We start from the raw sequence: 19,558 nt of genomic DNA, 5'->3' as shown, positions 1-19,558 counted from the left end.
GGAGGCAGCCGCGCTGCAAGCCGGGAAGCTTTCCTCTCTCTCCCGCGGTGCCTGCTGGGAAACGTAGTCATGGTGGCTGCGCAGTGCCCGGGCGGAAGGGCGACCTCCATTACGCGGCCGATGGGCGGTGCTGCCTCCCGCTTCCGCGGGACATGGGCTCTTAAAGGGTCGGCGCGGCGGGGCGAGGCTCGACACGGGACGGCTCAGCTCGGCTCGGCGGTAGGTGCTTGTCCCCGGCTCTGTCTTCTTCCCGGGCGCGTTTTGGGGCAGCGCGGTCGTTTTTCCGGGCCCAGCCGCGGGCGGTGGAGGGGAGCGGAGCGCGGGGCGGCGGCGTTAGTAGTGCCCGGTGCCCGGGCTGTCGGAGCCTGCTGAGGAAGGCGATAGGGAGAGCAAGAAGCGTGCGGGGACGGTTCCTGCTTCGGCCCCGGCCCCAGCGCTGCGGCCGCGTTGTTCGTTGGGCTTGGGGGCGTGAGGGGACAGAGGGCTCCGTCCTGCTGCCGAGACCGTGCACCGCTCCCTGTTGGGTGGGCACAGTAGCCTAAGACGTAGGATAACCCTTTAGTGTGTCTAAGGAAGCGTCTTTTTTTAAAAAAAATCTCCTTCTTTGCTGGCGATATGAAATTTCTGAAAGCACAACAGCAGAACAAATCCTCGATAAAGATTCCACCTACTCTGTAGCCTCTCTAGTTTTTAATCTTTACAACAAGGCCTAGAAACTTCATAAATAATGGTCATTTTTCCTAAAAATACCATTTCCTGAATTTATCATCTCATGGGGAAGGCAACAGCTCATTTTCTCGGTGAAAGAGCCGACAGAGCATCCCTGGTCACCGGAGGCGGTATCAGAGCTGATGGCTGAAATTACAGCTCGGGAGATTCTGGCTCTCCGTCAGCTGCTGGAGCAGCAGGGTTATGTCACCTCCTGGCTCATACCTTTCTGATGAGGTTATCCTCAAGAAGGCGGAGGCTGCATCTCTCAGTCATGTTTTAGATATATCAGTTGGGAGATATTGAATATTTCTTCCTTTGTACTTGTATATGTAAAGACAGAAAATCAGTGGAAAGCATATTTTAGTGTATTCAATAATGCATTATATTAAAAGGATTCAAGTACAAGAATTCATTTGTAATTTACCTGAAATGAAGAGGTAACCAAATATGGGAATTCAGGAATGGGAGGGATAGGATTCTTTCATACCACAACTTGCTAAAAATGAATAATGTGGACATAGTATGTATGAAAACTTTCCACTTAACTCTACAATGTGCAATGTCAGACTGTAAAGAACTTGCACTACATACCAAGGAGAAAAACAGCTTGAGGATTTAAGCATGGAGCCTTGCTGGAATACTTCATAGGACTTAAGTAGTTTTTATTCGTGGCTTGGGAATAGCTCCTCTAAAATCATCATCCTTTTGTGCTCAGAAGGGAAACTTAATTTCTAGTTTCAGATTAGCAGTGTGGGAGGAAACCTTGTGGTGTTGATTAGAGCAGGCTAGGCTCGAATAAAGAGGACTGCTAGACAATGAGGAATTAATCCATGATATTTGGCAAAGGCAATGGATGTCTGACACTTCTGAAAGGTCTTTGGTCTGTTGGAGACACAGAACTGCTTCATGTCTGCCAGAGATGCAGGGCTGAATTTGGTGACCATTCAGGATGGGTTTGTGGAAGTACAGGTGATCAAAACAATTTTAGGTCTAATGCAAGTTAAATCCATCTGGTTTAGGAAAAGTTGTCACTTCTGACAGTCACTCCCTTTCAAAATTAAAATGTTTTGAAGTGTATTAGGTCAGAGGAACGGAAGAAATGCATACAGTCTCTAGCTGTAATGATGTTGTAAAAATATTCCTATACTGAATGCAGGTTTCAAACAACTTCTGTTTACAGTAGGTATCTTGATATCCTTTCCAGATGCAGACGGTGTAATTGTGGCTCAAGAAGCACTTTTGTAGGCATTCTGGTAGCTTGCAGTTGGTATAAATTCATAAAGATCTGTAAGTCAGAAACTACTTAAAGGTTTTGAGTGCTTTGGATAGCACAACTTCAATATACCATGACTATTATGAAACAAGGAAGTAAACTTTCTGTTTTTTCTTAGAGTTAGTAAGTATTAGATTTGCTTTGCAGCCTCTGCTGGAGAAAAGCTTATTCAAGCTGTGTAAATTGACTGCCATAGCTTTTATTACCTTGAAAGCATTTACAAATATTTTTCTTGTGCTTATTTATAAATGAAAGCCTGAAAAGACTATTCAAAATACATCAAGAGCAAGGTTGCAACTTGCTTTCTTTTATATCTGTGCCTTGCTTATGCTGGAAACCGAGTGTTGGTATAACTCCAGTTAGATGAAGAAACTACTGAAACGCTTCAGGTGCCTTATGTGCATGTACCAAGTGAAGATGTCTAAGCCAATCATGCTTTGAATGGGTCTGCTAATACATGCTAATACAAGCCCCAAAGCGCCTCTCATATCACTCATTCCTCTGCAGGGAATAGCTTAATTGGGGTTTTAAACTGTTCTGTAAAATTGCCTTTGATCTCTTTTCCTTGGCCTTCTCTAACATAAATCTTTTGTATAAGAGCCTCAATTCAAGGCTTTTCCTGGGGTTTTGGAGCCACTAACTTGAATGTGTAGCAAGTAGGGGGGGGAAGAAGTCTGTGTAGACATGCATTTCTTTCCCTTATCTCCTTGTTCCTCTTGTCCAAGTGATAGAAGTAATTTAACTCTTGTCCATGCTCAACTAATATCAAAATTAGAATGTTTTGTTCTGGATGATAGCAGTAAGCTTGTAGAATATCTTAGCACAATTTGTGTCAACTTGTGAAGAGATAATGTCTTATCTAATGCTTGTGGTCAGAGCTGGAAATTTAGAGAACTTCCTCCTGTCCCCCAGTCTCCTAAGTAAAACATGTTGGAGAAGGCAGACCCTTATGATTTGCAGGCCTCGTGTCTGCTTGCTGCCTGTGTTTCTCAATGAGCCTCCCTTTTTATAGGGCAGTGATAGTTAAGCTGAAGAATGTATTGTCTTCTAACTTGGTAGAAAAGTTTCATGAGGCCCATTACTTCAGGAAAATATGCTTTTGATAGCAGCCTCAGCTCTACACTGTCTGTAGGTGCCAGGTTTTTGTATGTAGGGGTGGGCTACAAGGGGAGTTGCACTGGAATGTGTTTAACCATAATCCTTGTAGTCTGGTAGCTGAGTAAATACTGCAAGGAGCTGATAACAAAAAGCAAATATGGCTGACTCCACGTCCTTCTTTAAAGGAGTTCTGCTTTGAATTTAGGCACACTGCAAATGGATGTATAGGTCCTTGTGAGGCATGCCTAGGTTCTTGTTTAAAACTTGTTTCTCTCTAAACTGGAGTACTAAACTACAACAGCAGAATGCTTTTTTATAAGAAAGCAAAGAAAATGGACATTGTTGATACTAAAAATAAATGCTTGCGTTTAGCAAAACTTATATTATGATAAAAAATATATGCCACGAATATTTCAGTCGCATTGAGTGTTTTCTAGAAAGAAAGACTGGGGCCTGTGTACCCTATATATGTGTATCTTGTGTTCTGTTGGGTTAGCTGAGCTACTCTGCCAGTAAAAATTGCATTATCTTAGGTGCTATGTTCTTTAGGGAAGTCTTGCAGCATCCCTACCAGCTAGGCACCTGCGATGTTCCAACTACTCCAATTAGACACCTAGCTACAGAGTGTATTTCTCCATTGTTGGAAACAGGCTTTTTTGGAAATGTTTGATTTCTTCTCAGTTACTCCCACGTGCTTGTTTGGGTGTTACAAACCGCTGTGTGATGAGCAGTCCTAGGGAATATCTCTGTCTGGCACTGCCTTCCTCCGCAGAGCTACTGCAGTCTGCAAAAGCATGGCTGACCAGCTCAAATAGGAGAATCAAGTTACAGCCTGTTTTGGAGTCCATCAATTTTGGATATTCAACTTTGAACAGGCATTATAATAAAACCAATTCAAAAAGCATGCTATCCGAGGCCTATCTTAAGAAGGAAATGCATCTTGTACATAGCTCTAATGGCAGTGGCTGAAAAGTGAAGGTGGGTAAGCTTTTTGTGAAGTCCAGAGAAACAGAAGGTGCTGCTGCTGTTTTCAGTGGCATAAGATCTCAAGAACTGATCAGAAATGACTGGAACCCTCTTACCTGTGAAAAAGCTTGTCAGAACACCTGTCTCAAAGAGTCCGAGTGGTTTGGTTTGGCTTCTTCTGACAGAGGTCCATTATCCTAGCAAGTGTAACTGAGCATGTGAACTGTCTCTCCAGATTTTGATGTTTTGTCCCACGAGAGGCAAAACACTACAGGTATCCTAATATGAGCACCAGAAGAAAAGCACAGGCATAACTCAGCTTCGAGTCATCCTGGAATTGACTGGGTTAAGAAGGTTTTGCTCCATATTACGGGTGTCTGCTTTGTGGAGGGGCTCTTCTCTTCTGTGTCATGCAGCTGGATTTCTTCAGTGTTAGGTCAACTCACAAACAGTTGCAAGAACAACAACCATTGGTCTGAGGGAAAGCAGGACGGAAATGCTGTGGATTTCCACAGAACTTCTTGCTTTCTGGCAATAGAGTTGTCTAGAGAGCTGTGAGAAAGCTAGAGGAAAGCCAAGATCATCTGTGAGCTGATAAAACTTGTAGTTTCAGCAACAAGTGCTTACGTTTTCAAGCTGTCTGGTCTCGGATGCAACCTCTGACACTTTCTGGGTTTAATATTACTCCAAACTTATTTGTGCCAAATATGGATCGCTAGTTCTTTAGTAAGGTGATGTAAGCAGGATGAAGTTGGGGAGGTACGGTTTGATAGCTAATAGTACATGAAGTAGCTCTTCAGGTAATTCCATATTTCAGCATTGCCTTGTCTTTCATAAGACATTAATAATTCTGCAAGCCCAGGGCGAATTTGGGATTGCATAGGTGAACTTCAGTCCTGAAGTTAATTATTGCCTCACGGTAATATGTTACCTTCCAGATTATACCACCAAGAACTACTAGCTTGAGAATTGGAAGTGTTGGCTGTTGTCTCCTTCTCCTTTCTCAGTCTCGCTGCAGTTCTGTTTTTATTGTCCTCATGAACTTGTAGCTCTAGTGGCACAGGATGACATTCTGGCAGTACTGAACCAAGTACAGAACTCCTTATCTGGCCAGATAAGGTTTACACTCTTCCTTCAGACTTTAGGCGCTGTCATGACATGAAGGTAGTAGAGCAATGTATTTGCTAGTATTTATTCAAAAAGGCGAGAGCCTTATTACCCATTGAAGTCTTATTTTATAAACAAATGTTTATTTAACACATGGCTGAGAGTTTTATTTAGTGTCATACCCTGCTTCAGAAGCACAGAAACTGTTACTGTATTGTGTAGTGGTGGCCGTAACAGCCTGGGGCCATCAGTTTTGCTTACGCTGGGTAGCCTGACCCCACAGCTGCAAAGAGAAGCAGGACACCAGGGCTGCTGAGAAGGAAATCTCTAGATTGCTCTGGGAACACAGCTGCGTGTCCAGCCCTGTTCTGCAATTACAATGGGATTCTTGGGAAGCTGTTGCACTTGCAGGGCGGGGGCATGACATCCCTTTGGCTCTCTAAGACGAGAAATGAGTTTGATGGCTCCAAGCTGCAGAAGCATTTGACTGTTGCAGGTTTGGCCAGGCCTTCCCTGCTTCAGGTGCCACACAGTGACAGCAATCAGGATAGTAAAGAAACAGTTGTTCAATGTCAACTGTGTAACTGAGATTTCATCCTGCTTCTGAATATTAAGTAAATGTAATGTTAACTCTTCCAACTTAGTACTAACTTAATAAGTTCCTGATTGTACGGTCAGATGACTGGACTAATGTGAACTGAACTATTAGGCCTTATGAGAGCTTTTTTTCTTGATTGAAAAAGAAAAGTGTTGATAGCTACTTAGAAAAACCTCAGTCTTAGACTGAAGAGGTATGTCACATGCTAAAGACAGATCTGCTGATATACTCCAAATCCTGAAGTACTTCGGTTATATGGGATTGTATCAGATACATGTGCTTCCTATAAGGAGCTGTGAACATGTGTTCCCTAGCTGACAGCTGGGTGAATCTGGATGAATTTCTCCTTCTAGGAGCAGTTACTAATGCTATGCCTTCTAAAATATGGTTTTTGTAAGGAAAAATAGAACATGTTTTTGCCATACAAGCAGGACATTTTGGAGTGGGTATCTGGATAACCTGAATTTAATTGGAAGCTACTGATGTGAAAGAACAAAGATGAAAAAACAACTCTTAAAGAATTTCCTTAACTTCAGATTATTAATGTCTTATGTAGCTTGGGACTTCTGTTCTTCCTGTTGCTAGGAGTACTGCCTTTATTAGCATTCCTCCAACAAAAATGCTCAGTCTTAGCTTTAAAAAACACTTCTCTGATAACAATACACAATCTGTCAACTGACTTGCTTTTTCCTGCTGTCTCTTCAGGCAAAAATATCTCCTATTTACAGTAGAAGTTAAACCATAGTGTATTAGGACTTGAGTTATATCTAAAGAAAAATCTTGGTCCCATCTTATTACAAGGAAAGTGAGCTCAAACATTTGCAAGAGTTGCAGAGATACCACTTATAACTTCCTGCTGCTCTTGCATCTGAGGGATTCACCATATCATAACAAGAATTATTTCTAAAGTGCTCCTGGAATCCCTTTAGGTGGTGCTTGGTCTGTGTTAGTGCTTCCTCTTTGGACTGTCTTGTCAAAATCCTTCACATAGAAGGTGAAGAGCACTTAAGGTTCATGCTAGGAATTTAAGTACTTCAGAAAACTATTTCTTTCCAGATTACTGGGTAAACAAATGTTTTTCCAACATGGAAAGGCTTTTTATTTTAAGACTTGTCTATGTCCTGATTTTTGTCTTAAGCTAACAATAGATAGTTTTCCAAAAATGCTTATGAAGTCAAGTCTTGGAAAGGAAACAATTTCATGTACTGATTGTTCCTGCATTTCTTATAGCTCTTTGGTTATATTAGATCAGCTGAACAAATCTTTTAGTGCCTTCTGAACATATATTGTGTTACGCCAAATGAGATGTGTATGTCTTCATTCTTGGAATTGTCTTGTTGCAGGGCAAAATACTGATAAAAGGCTGTTTTGACTTAACCAATAGAATTATTTCAAGTGTTCATACTGTCTGTTATCTCTTTCTCCAGGGAGAAGATTCTCTTTTAACTTGATTACTTGCAAGTGATAGTTCTTCATCATGGCTGAACTATCGGCTGAAGAAATTCATCTGAGGGCCAACCAGGTCACTGATGAGGTAAATACTTTAGGAGGCTATCTGGGTTTAGAATAGTTACCTGCCAAGATTACAGTATCTTTTTAAAATAATCTAGGGTGATGATTTTGCAAGAGTATAGCCAAGTGTTCAAAACCTCTCTTTACTTAGTAAATACTAGAGCCCAAACTAAATTCATTCTTAGTTTCAGGAATGAACTTTTCAGTTGTAAAGCCACCTACTTGGCGAGGCAGATTAGGCAGATTAGGTGCAAGGCAGATTAGGTGCTTATGCGTGATTCTTAGTCATGTTGACACTTCATGCATCTAATTCCTTTCTAATGAATTTTAGTTAAATAAAAATATACTTTCTTTGACTTTTGTATGGGATAAGTAAATTACTGTTAAGTACTAGAAAAAACAAGAGTTTCTGCAGTGGCTAATTAACCTCTAGGATGGTGATACATAGCTGCAACACAGATGTAGTGTTACATATCGGCAGGCTGATGAACTTGTGTAAAATAGTTGCCTTACTACAATGAACTAGTGAAGAACACTTTCAGAGACTGATATGCTATTAACACTCAAAATTCTTCTCTTCCTAGTCTTTGGAAAGCACAAGGAGGATTCTTGGCTTGGCCATTGAGGTAAGGAAGCTTTTTTCCGCTAGGGCTTTATACATTTGAAGTATGAGAAGCAGCATTTTAACTATCAAAAAGTGATCTTCATCACTTTCTGTCTTTCTCAAACTTTAAAAAAAAAAAAAAAATGTCATGGAGTTAGAATGACTTAAACCTAATGTTTTCAGATTATGTAATTAAGGTCACAGAAAGGATCGATGTCCTTTTTGACTGCTTTCCTCATAAGCAAAATAGCCTGGTCTCCAAACGCTACAGATCAATTGCATACAGTTCTGTGTCAGTCAGTCGTGGCTTTGGCAGTTTTGGTTCTCATAGCACTTCGCATGTTTCTTCTAGCTCACATTGTCTGTGAATAGTGTGAAAATGTCCTGCTTTGAGGAGGAGGGTATGGCTTAGTAGAGTGTGGTAGGGTAGTAGAGGACAGGGCTGTTCCTGCTTCTATACAAAAGTAGTTCTGCGTATACCTTCTTACCATCTGTTCATCAGTTGTAATGTTAAAAATAATTAAATATGATAGCTCTCTCGTAGTTCAATCTAAGTATTACAATACATTTTATATTCTTTTGGTAATATAAAAGAAACTGAGATAGCATAACAGGTAATGATATTACCAGGCTAACGTAAGATCCAATTTGAGGCTTAGTGTACTTTACTACAGAAGTTATTCCTAGCATAATATTCTATTATGAACTTGAATTATAAAATCTACTCTAGAGACCTTCAGATTTTGCACTGGTATATTGAAGACTGTTTTTATGTACACAAACTTCTTTCTACAGTCTCAAGATGTTGGCATCAAGACTATTACGATGCTGGATGAACAAGGAGGTGAGTTCTTCCTTCTTCCTCCCAAACATAAATGATTTATCCTACAGTTGTTAGAAAAAGGATTATCATTCAAGAGTTGTGGAAACTCAAGGCTTTTTAAAAACCTGTGTGTGAAGGTAGGTGACACGCCATAGGATGTGAGGAAATGGTCTTAAGTTGTGCCAGGAGAGGTTTAGATTGGATATTAGGAAGAATTTTTTCATGGAGAGGTTGTTGAAGTATTGATATGTGCTGCCCAAGGATGTGATGGATTCCCAAGCTCTGGAGAAATTTAAGAAATGTGTGGACGTGGCATTAAGGGACACGGTTTAGTGATGAGACTTTATAGGCCAGGTTGATGGCTGGACTTGCTGATCTTGAAGGTCTTCTCCAATCTAGATGATTGTGATTCTGAAAATGAGATCTATTAATTGGCTATTCCCATGCATTTGTAGCATCTACAGGACAATTTAAAGTAGTTGAGAAACTATTAGTAACAATGTGATGCACCTTGTGCTACTGAAGCCATTGCTTTCCACAACAGCAGGACTGACAGCATTTATTCAAAAAGCAGCAACAAAAGGGCTGTTCTGAGGATGGGGAAAATGGTTTTGATATAGTAAACAAAACTTAATTACTTAATCTCTTTCTACAAAATAAATTCCAGAAAGCAGGAAAGCAAAAAAGACACTTGTCTTTATATCAGGATGGAACTGTATCTTGTAAGTTCCTGCTGTAAAGGAGTGTAAGTTCACCCCCACCTCCAAATGTGTGTTTATTCAGGTTACTTGTTCTTCTTCTAGAACAGCTAAATCGCATAGAAGAAGGCATGGACCAGATAAATAAGGACATGAGAGAAGCTGAGAAGACACTGACAGAACTCAACAAATGTTGTGGGCTCTGTGTCTGTCCTTGTAACAGGTTGGTTAAATTGTTACACAGGTCTAAAGTTCTTGGATGTTCCCAATAGCTATTGCACTGGGAGATGGTCTTTTATAAAAGTGAAAATGATGAATCTCTGGGAACTTTGTTTTGGTTTGTGGAGGTGCACACTCTTAAAATCATATGAGACTAGCTAAAGCTTACTTACATCGGACCATATATTGTGCACCTTTCACTGTAAATGGAGCTACTGTGCAACATTTTGCACATTTGAACCCTAAACTCCATAAAGCAAAATGGTTCTATGATTCTGAAATGTCTTTTCAGTAGAATAGTACCAATGTACATACAAATGAGACCAAACTGGACTACAAATAGCTGTATGTAAATGCCTGTGTCCCTTAGAAATGTGATCCCCCCCAATCATTTATTCTCGAAAGTACTTCTCTGCTAACTTATATAAAGGCTGGTAATGGTGGACCATTCAATGTTATAATTCAATATCATGCAAAAAGATTTGTTTTGGAGGAGGGTAGTATTGGTTTTCCAGGCATTTAAAAGGAGTTCATGCTTTAAGGAGGAAGAGAGTAGAACAGATGTTGGTGTTAAAGCTTTAATATTTCGCTAGTGACTATACAAACTCTTGCATGTGTGTTTCATGGTAATTAATATCACCTGTGTGTTAGCTTTTAGCTCTTTAGCATGAGGGAAAAAACCACAACTTACTCAACTGAGAGGTGGTAGAAACTTGAGTAAAAATCCTTTGGAGTAGCTGAACCTGCTTATCCAACAAAATAATACTTAGGGGATTGTTTGGGACAGATATGAATGTGGCTTCTAAGACTGAAAATCTTACCTTTAGTATCTTGAAAAAGCAGATCGTTCTGTTTTGACCTCTAGATAGGTGTGCATACTGTTTTATATTAGTTTTATCAAATTGATGGACTTCAAGCACTTTGACACACACAGTCATTGTTTTCTGTAGTTGGCTATTTTATTCCACTGAATTTAATTACACAGCTTATTGCCACTGAGCAAACTCAGGATCTGTAAACTGTTCCGGCACCCCAAATACATGAATAAAAACAGAAAAACATTGTGTACCAAAATGGGAAGTAATATGCAGGAAAACTTAATAGGTAAGTAGAGGGCAATGAGGAAGAAAACGAATGCTGTTCATATACTTTCTGGTACATGAAACTTTCTGTTAATGTCAGAGTTCTTTGCCAGCTGGCTGTCTCCAGAGTTTTGCCTTTTACTAAAGGTAAATCATAACATTTAACAGATGAAATACTGCTTTTTCTCACTTCCACTACACTAAGTTCATTCACAAAAGCTTTGCAAAACCACAAAATACTAGCAGTACTCTAATATAATCTGTGCACTAATATCAATTTACCTGTTCGCTGGTCTTTACTATGATTTATTCTCCATTCTCTCCTAACACTGATGCTTGCTTACTTAAAATGAAGACTAGGATAAGAAGCTGTATTCGCTTAACTGGTGAAAGTGGATTTTAGGACAAGGTCAGTCTTATTAGCGCAGTGTGTATGTTTAACCAGCTGTCTAAGGTGATGCTTCTCCTGGATGTGTGCTTGCACGTGCATGTCGTTTGCATGCATGTCTCCTTGTGATTGTGATGTGTTGTAACAATAAATGTCAACTATTATAGATTGCATTGTCTGTGGGAAGCTTGACCAACTGCTTGAACCCTTGCTGTTTTGCTAGGCTATATAGATTGCCTTACTCTTACAGACACAAAACACAAGAAATGTGAATGCATAGTAGCTTAAAAAACAACTCTTAAAAGATCAGGTGATGAGATTTGTTCTTAGTAGTTGTGTTTAGTTTAAGTAACAACTTCTGTTTCTAGTGGTCTAATTCAGATGTGAAACTTTTCAGGCTCCTTTTTCAATAAATTCCTCACTGTTGCCTCTGGCACTGAATACTTTGTTAAATCAAAAGCCAAGTGTACAAATATCTCCAACTGCTGCAACTTTAGCATGAATGAGACAAAAATGTAATGCTCAATCTTGTTGCAGAAAACCTAAGGAGGTATTTAAGGCTCTGTAGGCACAAGCTGTTAGAATTGACGAGTTCAGGTTTCTTTAGGATTCTCCTGGGTGCAACATTTCCATTATGAACTGAGAAATGACTCCTTTCCTTCCCCTTGAGGTATTCATGCTAGGCTGTATTTCACATCTCAGCTCCTATGAGAAGTAATTTCCTATTGTGTTTACATAAATGTTCAAGGAATTAGAAGAGGATATTTCTTCATTATAGCTGATTTCACACCTTTTCAAATATGAAACATCTGGGCTACTGATGTTGAAGACACTATAAATATTGAAATATATTACTTCACAATTAGAAGTTAGATGTACTGGAGACACACACACACACACACATATATATATATATATATATATGTTGACTTTCACATGCTTCCACCAAAGCAGAAAAGTGGCAGTGGGGTCTGGGTTATCCAAACTCAAAAGTGACAACAAACAGAATGTTCTTCTCAAAATATGTTCTTTAGATATCTACATTGAAGTAATTTCTTGTGACAACTTACTTCTCTGTTAATTTCCTTTCTCTCTTGCTTTTGTAGATATGTTTTTGTAGATACATGATTCTTAAGATTGCTTCATGTTAGTGTTCTGTGGGCTTGCTTGTTTTTTTTTCTCCTGTATTAAGTGTAATGGTAATTTGCAGAGTGAAGGAGCTGTTACTGTTTAAACATGATTGTTGTTTTCTAATGTTTCTCAGGTTCATTTTGGTTAACATCAAAAAGAAGGACTTGGCTATAGAAACTGTTGAACAAAACAGTAAAGATGAATGGTGATCTTGCATAGTGTAGCTGCTTGTATTAGTGGGAATTCTTTTCATTCATCTGCTTTTCTTCCCTCAAAACTACCTAAGCATCACATTAGGTTAACTCTTGTTTTAAATGCAACTTCATGACAATGTAAGCTTTCCTGATACTGTTGTAAGCTTCCTCTCTTCTGTTCCCTGCTTCAAGGGAAATACTGTCTCAAGTGTTAGTACAAGCACAAGATTAGCCAACTGTCCCTAGAGTAACTTGGTTATGTTTGTACTATCCTGATAAAAGAAATTGTAATATCTAGACAAGGCTTTTCATATCTAAAAATCTAGTATCTTTAGGGCACAAGACAAATGTTTCTGACAATCCTAGATTAATTCAGGACTTCAATCAGGATGCCATTTTTTTTCTGATGGAACAGTTCAGATATCCGTTTTTTATGGAGTAGGACGAAGAACTTTGAGTCTAGCAAAGCATACCGAACAACATGGGGAGATGGAATGGAGAACTCAGCAGATCATGTGATATCCATGCAACCAAGAAGTATAAATCAGCAGCAACCTCAGACTTCTGGAGGACCAAGCGGTGGATATATTACACGGTTTGTTTCTTCATAGTTATCTATCCTAAATGCAGGAATTGTAATCTACCAGTTGTCAGCTTCTTTCAGATAGAATTTAAGTGAAGGTGCTAAATAACAAGCTCTTTACTGTTACTTGGAGGATCTATTAGTCTTTGCCATCTCCTCTCCAAGTAGCACATTTTCAATAGTGTAATGTTTCACCTTGTACTTCCTTGCTCTTGCTCTATAGTGAGAACAGTAGAGTTCTATCTAGTGTTTCGTTTCTGATAATACTGTTAAAAATGTCAAGTACTCTTACTGCCATACAAGTACATCTGAGGCAATTTCTTAAAATTTCTCTAGTAGCTGCTATTTTAAATTCTAAGGCTATTTTTTTAGTAGTGGGTAGCCTAGAATCCTCTTTTTGGTGGACTGCCTGCTTGGAATTTATCTATTTTAAATAAGAGAATACCTTGGCTTGACTACATTGGCTGTCAGGTGACTTTGCAACAAAAAAATTCTATTAGAGTAGAATAATTTTAGGGTATAGTAAAGCAAGTTCTTGATTCATGGAAACACTCTTCAATATTTGAACAGGATAACAAATGATGCCAGAGAAGACGAAATGGATGAAAATCTTACTCAAGTAGGAAACATTCTTGGGAATCTGAAAAATATGGCTTTGGATATGGGCAATGAGATTGATGCCCAGAACAAACAAATAGACCGGATAAACGTAAAGGTAAGTGTCAACAGTGTTCTCTGCCTTCAGTGTAAGGATTGTTACTGAGAAGTGATAAGGCTCACTGTCTAATTGACCTGTATTTGCAGTAAAATATGCAATTAAGATCATAGCATCCTCTAGTTGTCATGACTTGAGTGAGAGAGAGAACTTGGTGTTTGGGTATGTAGCTGAAAACTCAAGTGCTTTAGAGTGTCAGAAGTCTTAAATACAGCTCTGGTCACTGCTTATTCTGAAAGCAACTAAATTACATTGGATCAGGAGTGTAGACTTTTTTGTAAGTCTGAGATCTTTGCTTTCAGGGAATCTTATTGTGCATGGTAGCAAATAGTTGGTTGTTCTGTGTGTTGTTTTAAACAATAGCTAAACTCATAAGGAATTCTTTTTAAAAATAAATACCAAAACCCAAACTGCTAGGTATTTCTTTGCCCTAACTCAAAATCTCTCCAGGCGTGTCCATGAGAAATAACAGCTTTTGTGGATGCACGGGGACATGGTCTGCTTTCATCTGCACATGAAGTTAGCTAGTCCCAGCCAGAAAAATCTCCTTGTGCCACCACTCTTCCCTATTTTTTTTAAGATGAGCTTCCTCAAATAGATTAATCATACATAAATCTGATTTGGGGGGTTTCTTCCAGTGAGCAACCAATGAGGAAGTTGGTCATATTTCAGAAATCCGCATATTTTAAAATGAACAGAAGCTCTTTTACAGTCTTCTTGGTTAAGAAGGGAAATAGAAGCTTTGATGAATGGTGTATGTTATGGATTTTGAAAAAGCAGAAGTAGACACGTTGCTGTAAACTTACAAAAAAAAAAAAAAGACAAGATGGGAAGTCAGATATCACTGAAAAGCCCAATAGGATTAACAGCTCTCAAATATTCAGAACAAGACTGGCTAGTGTGACATAGATGCTGCTTGTGCCTATGTCAGCATCTCAGTTTTGACTAGTAATTAGTAGTAGGTGTTATATTAATGTCAATCAACATGATCTTATTGGACGTGTCTTAATTGTCTTTCACTGTTCTCTGAAACTGCATATCTGAGGTAACTTCCAAGTGAAGTAACTCAAACATTTTAAAAAGACACTAGAACTAAAGTTCATCAGAATTCAAAATGTGATGTGAAACCCTTAGCACTTACAAAGTGGACTGAAAATTGTCAGTCAAATTAACTGCAAATAGGAATTACTATTTTTAGCATTAGTGTTTCTGTTCTGGTAGTTTCAAGCATCTATTTTGTCTTGATGCTTTCATTTTAGTGATCTGAATAAATCTTGTTCATTAAATCTTACTAACTTCTATATAATCCAAAATTAGAATTTCTTTATGAAAGAGCAATAAAAATGCCAGCTGCAGCTCCTGGCTTTGAGACTAGCAATCTGACTATGGTCCAGCATACTTTAATTCTTTTCTGCAAATAACCATTTTTAAATGCAGTGAACAACGTGGAAACTGAATCAAGATGTTGAAGGTAAATCTCCAAAGGACAACACCATATAAAGAAACAAGGAGCAGTACTTAGCTTAATTCCAGGAGAGCTGATACGGATTTTTTTTTTTTTTTTTAAGTCCAATCTATGTGGAAAGTATAGGCTTGATTGGGTGACTCCAGGTAGCCTGCAGTGTTGTTTTACAATCGTAGTCTGAATATATCCCTAGTAAACACATTACTGCCTTTTCCTTGGAAGAGTATCTGCTAGCTAAATCCATGTATTTCCAAAATGTGGGTGGCTTTGTTTGTGTTTTTGACAAATTTTTGTAATATATTTCTGCTACGCCCCAGCCATCAATGTGAAGGGCAGGAAGGAAAGAACATGATGGAAGGGCTTGAACTGCTGATGTTGTCATGCTAGTTAATTTCAGTATGAGTTTGAAATGGCTGATCATTGCCATAGGTAGAGCTTCTCGGGAGTTCCACTCCTCGTGGTGAGAGGAAAGGCTAGCTTTGTGCTTATTAACCCTATTGCTCATTCTCTACAGCAGACTGGATAGGGTATTTCAAAGCCGCTTATCATACCATTCAGTAAAACTGTATCTTGATACTTGTTCAGCCTATATACAGTGGCTGACTTTTTGTGATGCTCTGGTAGCAGTAAGGCAATAACAAAATAAAGGGCTTTACTTACAAACACCATGCTGTTATGATACCATGACACTATAGATGTGTGGGTGGAAACCAGGGATTTCCACTTAGCAAAACAATTCTAACATTATGCCTAGAGGTCACTTTCAGTTTCATTATTACTCTTAGTCCATAATATTGAAGCCTCTCTGTAGCGGTTCTTATGATGTCCAAGCACTTGGAGAGAGGTGATCCTTAACTCTTTGTTCTGTAAATTCTCCCTGACTTGCTGAAGCAGGCTACTCTATATTTTGAGGGTTAGCTAAAGACTAATTTTTTTCTCCTAATTTTGTTTCTGATAAAATTGACAGCCTAAGATGATTTAAAAATAAAATAAATTTACTTCTATCTTATAAAAATGGCTTCTGTTCTGTCTACTGTGAAAATATTCTGCAATTCAAAAGTTCCTGTCAGTTTAAATCTTTAGGGTGTTTTACATGCAGTTTGCAAATGACCTATGAATTTGTCTTTTTCAGGCAGATACAAACAGGGATCGCATTGAGCAAGCCAACATCAGAGCGAAGAAACTCATTGAAAATTAAAACCCTCTGTCATTGTTCAGTGACACTGTCTTTCCAGCTGCAAGCCACCATACTCTTGGATCTGTGAAACTTCCTCTATTCTGAAATGAGAGGGGCTGGGAAAAATGAAGCAGTACCCTTTCTATAGGGATTCCTTTTATTTTTTGTATTGCTTCATGTAAACATGGTCTTGACTCCAAGAAAGCAGTCAACTTAACTTCCTCCTACTCATTTACCTTCACTTTCTTAAACTGCTCAGGGCTAAAAGTGTCATGGCTTTGAGAACTACTTCATGTTTTATTCCCCCCCCCCCCCCGTCTTTTTTCTTGCATCCAAAATACAGTTCTTTATTGAAGTTGAATAAGCAGGGTAACGTGAATTCACAGTTGTGGAAAGTTGAGGAGGGCACTTTGCACTGTTTGAAATACCTCATAAGTTAAGTGTCTTCACTAAAACAGGGACTTGGTGAGTATTGTCAGACTTGTATCTCTAAGCAGGTTAACCATGGCTTTACAGTTCAGACCACATGACTGGTTTGGGGTTGAGCATGTGGACTACAACATTCAAGAGGCCCACTGATTACTACTTCTGGGTTGAGGGCTTTAAAAACACTTTCTAAACATACCAACTTTAATGTAAAGCTAACTGGAGGGGTGTATAGTTTTCCATTTCTTCACTGTAAATTGATATTTGGAGGCCATGACTAGGAAATCATGCTGCATTTTTCTAGTATTATTGTGTGTTTATATAACTGATCTTAAACTCTCTGTGCATGCAAGTAGAATACAATAAAAATCTCCCTGAAGCGTTTCTTTGATGGAAAACTGTGTCCATCGTCTAAAAGTTAGGTTTTTAGTGTTTGAGTGAGGCATCTGAACTGGAAGGAACTAAACAGAAAATGAGTAGAAAAGCATGCAGCTTTCTCACATCCCATATTGGATTCTATTTTGGCCAGTTCTCACTGGAGTTCAGTTTGTCTTTCTCCAGTGCAAAAGTGACTGAGATCATGCAGAGTTTGTTCTCAGAAGTGACTTTGGGGGAGCTTCGTAAATCTACTGAAAATGAAGATAAGTTTATTATACAACTTCTTTGTCATAAGTCTGGAGGAAGCTTGAAGTATGTAAGAACTGTTTGCTAGTTGTAAATAAACTAGTTCTAAATTAATTCCTGACTAGTTTATTATTACAGAACTTGGATCTGGCAGTCGGAAATACTCCAAGTTGATTACAACTAAAATGTTTCTCGTCTTGCAGAATAGAAGACCAGGTGAGGTAAAGCTTTCCTCTAATGAGGAAAAACACTTCTATTTTACTATGATACAACCAGACTTATTCCCAGGGTTTTATTGATTTTTTTTTGACAGTCCACAGGTTATCTTTGTAGCTATTAATAATAAATCCTAGGGCTAAAGAGATGACACTAATCTGCTGAAATGCAAGACGAACAATGTTAAATGTTTTTGTTTTCAGAAGTACAATCAGTGTTACGAATATATTGTCAGTTTGTTCCCAGCACAACTTTTTAAAAAAAAAAAAAACTGACCAAAGGATGAAGATGCTGCATATAATAGGCCAGTAGTAGACTGTCTTATGTAGGACAGAGTGTTTTTTTACAGGGACTGGATATTTTAGTACCATGTCTTGGCTTCTGTCTGGCATCCAGTAATTATTGGAAAGCTAATGAATTCTGAAAGTTCGTTATCTACCCCTATTGGTAATGAAGACTACATGCTTAAAAACACAAGTGGCAAAGAAGTACTTGTAAGAACATTGCATAGTAAATTTCTAACAGCCTCTTGCTTGGGAAAGTATAGGGAATTTGAATGTTTTCCTTCTTATAAACTTTGGGTTAATTGAAGGAATATTTGGTGATTATGAAAGCAAAGCATGCATTATTTAGCTATGATTGTCTCCTGGAACAGAATACTAAAGCAGTTTTGTGTTCTGCTTAGACCAGTGCAAATCCACTCTGTAGCATCTTGAAACACCTTGGAATGTTCTTCTCCCTTGCTATTGCAAGTCCATGTTCTTGACTTGCCTGTGCTCTAGCCACAAATTCTCATATTGACTGAGAGAATGCTGTGATTGGTATGCAAAATCTTCATGTTGCAATGCATATCACAGAAGGAAATAATTTCCAAGACTCTAAGCTTATGTATTAGCTAAATATAATCTTTTCGATGCAACAGGAGCCAAACCTGTCAGGGAGCTGGTGCCTTCATGTTAGTGAACAAAACAGTCTGCTTCTTGGATCATTTTACTGTCATCTGTAGAATAGATGCTCGCTTCCCATGTCTGTGGAATGTAATCAACACTTGTGCATCTTTGTATTTCTGGATTCTATTAAGAATGAAGGTTTACAGTTTCTGCTTTTGATTGTTAAACTATATTGTGCACAACAAAATACATACTTCTATAACTAAACATGGTTTAGAACTATTTTGTCTTAGAAATGTTTTTGTTTAATTTCCTGTCCTTGAAAAACTTGGCAGAACTAGTTGCTACTATGCAACCAGGAAGTTTCCCTTCTATTTTTATTTCTCGGAACTCCTGATGTTAACACAGGAAGGGATGTGGCTGGGAAGAGAGGAATATTCTGATCTTTACTTTTCTTAAACACTCTAAGTTTTCATCCCTGCATAATCAACATCGCCTGACTTCAAACTATCAAATGTGTCCATCTCTTTGAAAGACTGGTAAAGCATGGGACTACATTTGAGGATTTTAAAGGGACTAGGCCAAATAAAGCTTTCCTGTCGAGTATTGGTAATACTTGCTAGGCATCTATCTCGTCACATGAGATCTGGTGATTTAACCTTCTACCAATGCAATTTCACTTAGAGAGCAATTTAGGATTGTATTTTCTCTGTACTGGAGCATCAGATTCCCAGAATGCTCTTAGGAGTTGGGGGGGAATACAGACCTGCACCAGTTTTTAGTTGAAAGAACAGTGGTATCTGGGAGTGGCTTGGAAGAAGCGCTCTGCGTACTGTGGTGGAGCTGCCCTAGTATATTTCTACCAAAATTTAGGGGAAAAAACTATTTGAGACCACCTGAGCATATAATTACTGAGCATGTACTGTATGTCCCACATAGACACTTAGACCATGATAGCTCATGGTAAACCATGAAATTCAAGCTAGCGTACTAGATGAAAGGTGAGTTAAACCTGTTGACAGAGGGTTACATCTACATACAGCATGAGCTGCAGCACA

At 38.8% G+C, this 19,558-nt stretch overlaps 1 protein-coding gene across 1 annotated transcript; it reads left to right on the top strand.

Annotated features, from left to right (window-relative positions):
- The first annotated feature begins 88 nt into the window (after positions 1 to 88).
- SNAP23 (synaptosome associated protein 23) lies at positions 89 to 18,767 on the top strand. The gene is made up of 8 exons (XM_083837574.1): positions 89 to 219; positions 7,181 to 7,287; positions 7,850 to 7,891; positions 8,665 to 8,713; positions 9,496 to 9,613; positions 12,847 to 12,999; positions 13,558 to 13,702; positions 16,300 to 18,767. The coding sequence occupies exons 2-8, from the start codon at positions 7,231 to 7,233 to the stop codon at positions 16,363 to 16,365; spliced, it is 630 nt and encodes a 209-aa protein (XP_083693700.1). The 5' UTR covers positions 89 to 219; positions 7,181 to 7,230; the 3' UTR covers positions 16,366 to 18,767.
- The last annotated feature ends 791 nt before the right edge of the window (positions 18,768 to 19,558 follow it).

Source organism: Anser anser (assembly GCF_964211835.1).
Source record: "Anser anser genome assembly, chromosome: 5".
Taxonomy (NCBI): Eukaryota; Metazoa; Chordata; class Aves; order Anseriformes; family Anatidae; genus Anser; species Anser anser.
The sequence above is the reverse complement of the archived record's forward strand: the minus strand, read 5'-3'. Positions and strand labels throughout refer to the sequence as shown.

What these genes read in the sequence shown, in the direction of transcription:
- SNAP23 (XM_083837574.1), top strand. Translation starts at nt 7,231, where the DNA reads ATGGCTGAACTATCGGCTGAAGAAATTCATCTGAGGGCCAACCAGGTC. An exon ending in CCAACCAGGTCACTGATGAG is followed by an intron (nt 7,288 to 7,849) that starts GTAAATACTTTA and finishes TTCTCTTCCTAG; the next exon opens with TCTTTGGAAAGCACAAGGAG. An exon ending in TAGACCGGATAAACGTAAAG is followed by an intron (nt 13,703 to 16,299) that starts GTAAGTGTCAAC and finishes TGTCTTTTTCAG; the next exon opens with GCAGATACAAACAGGGATCG.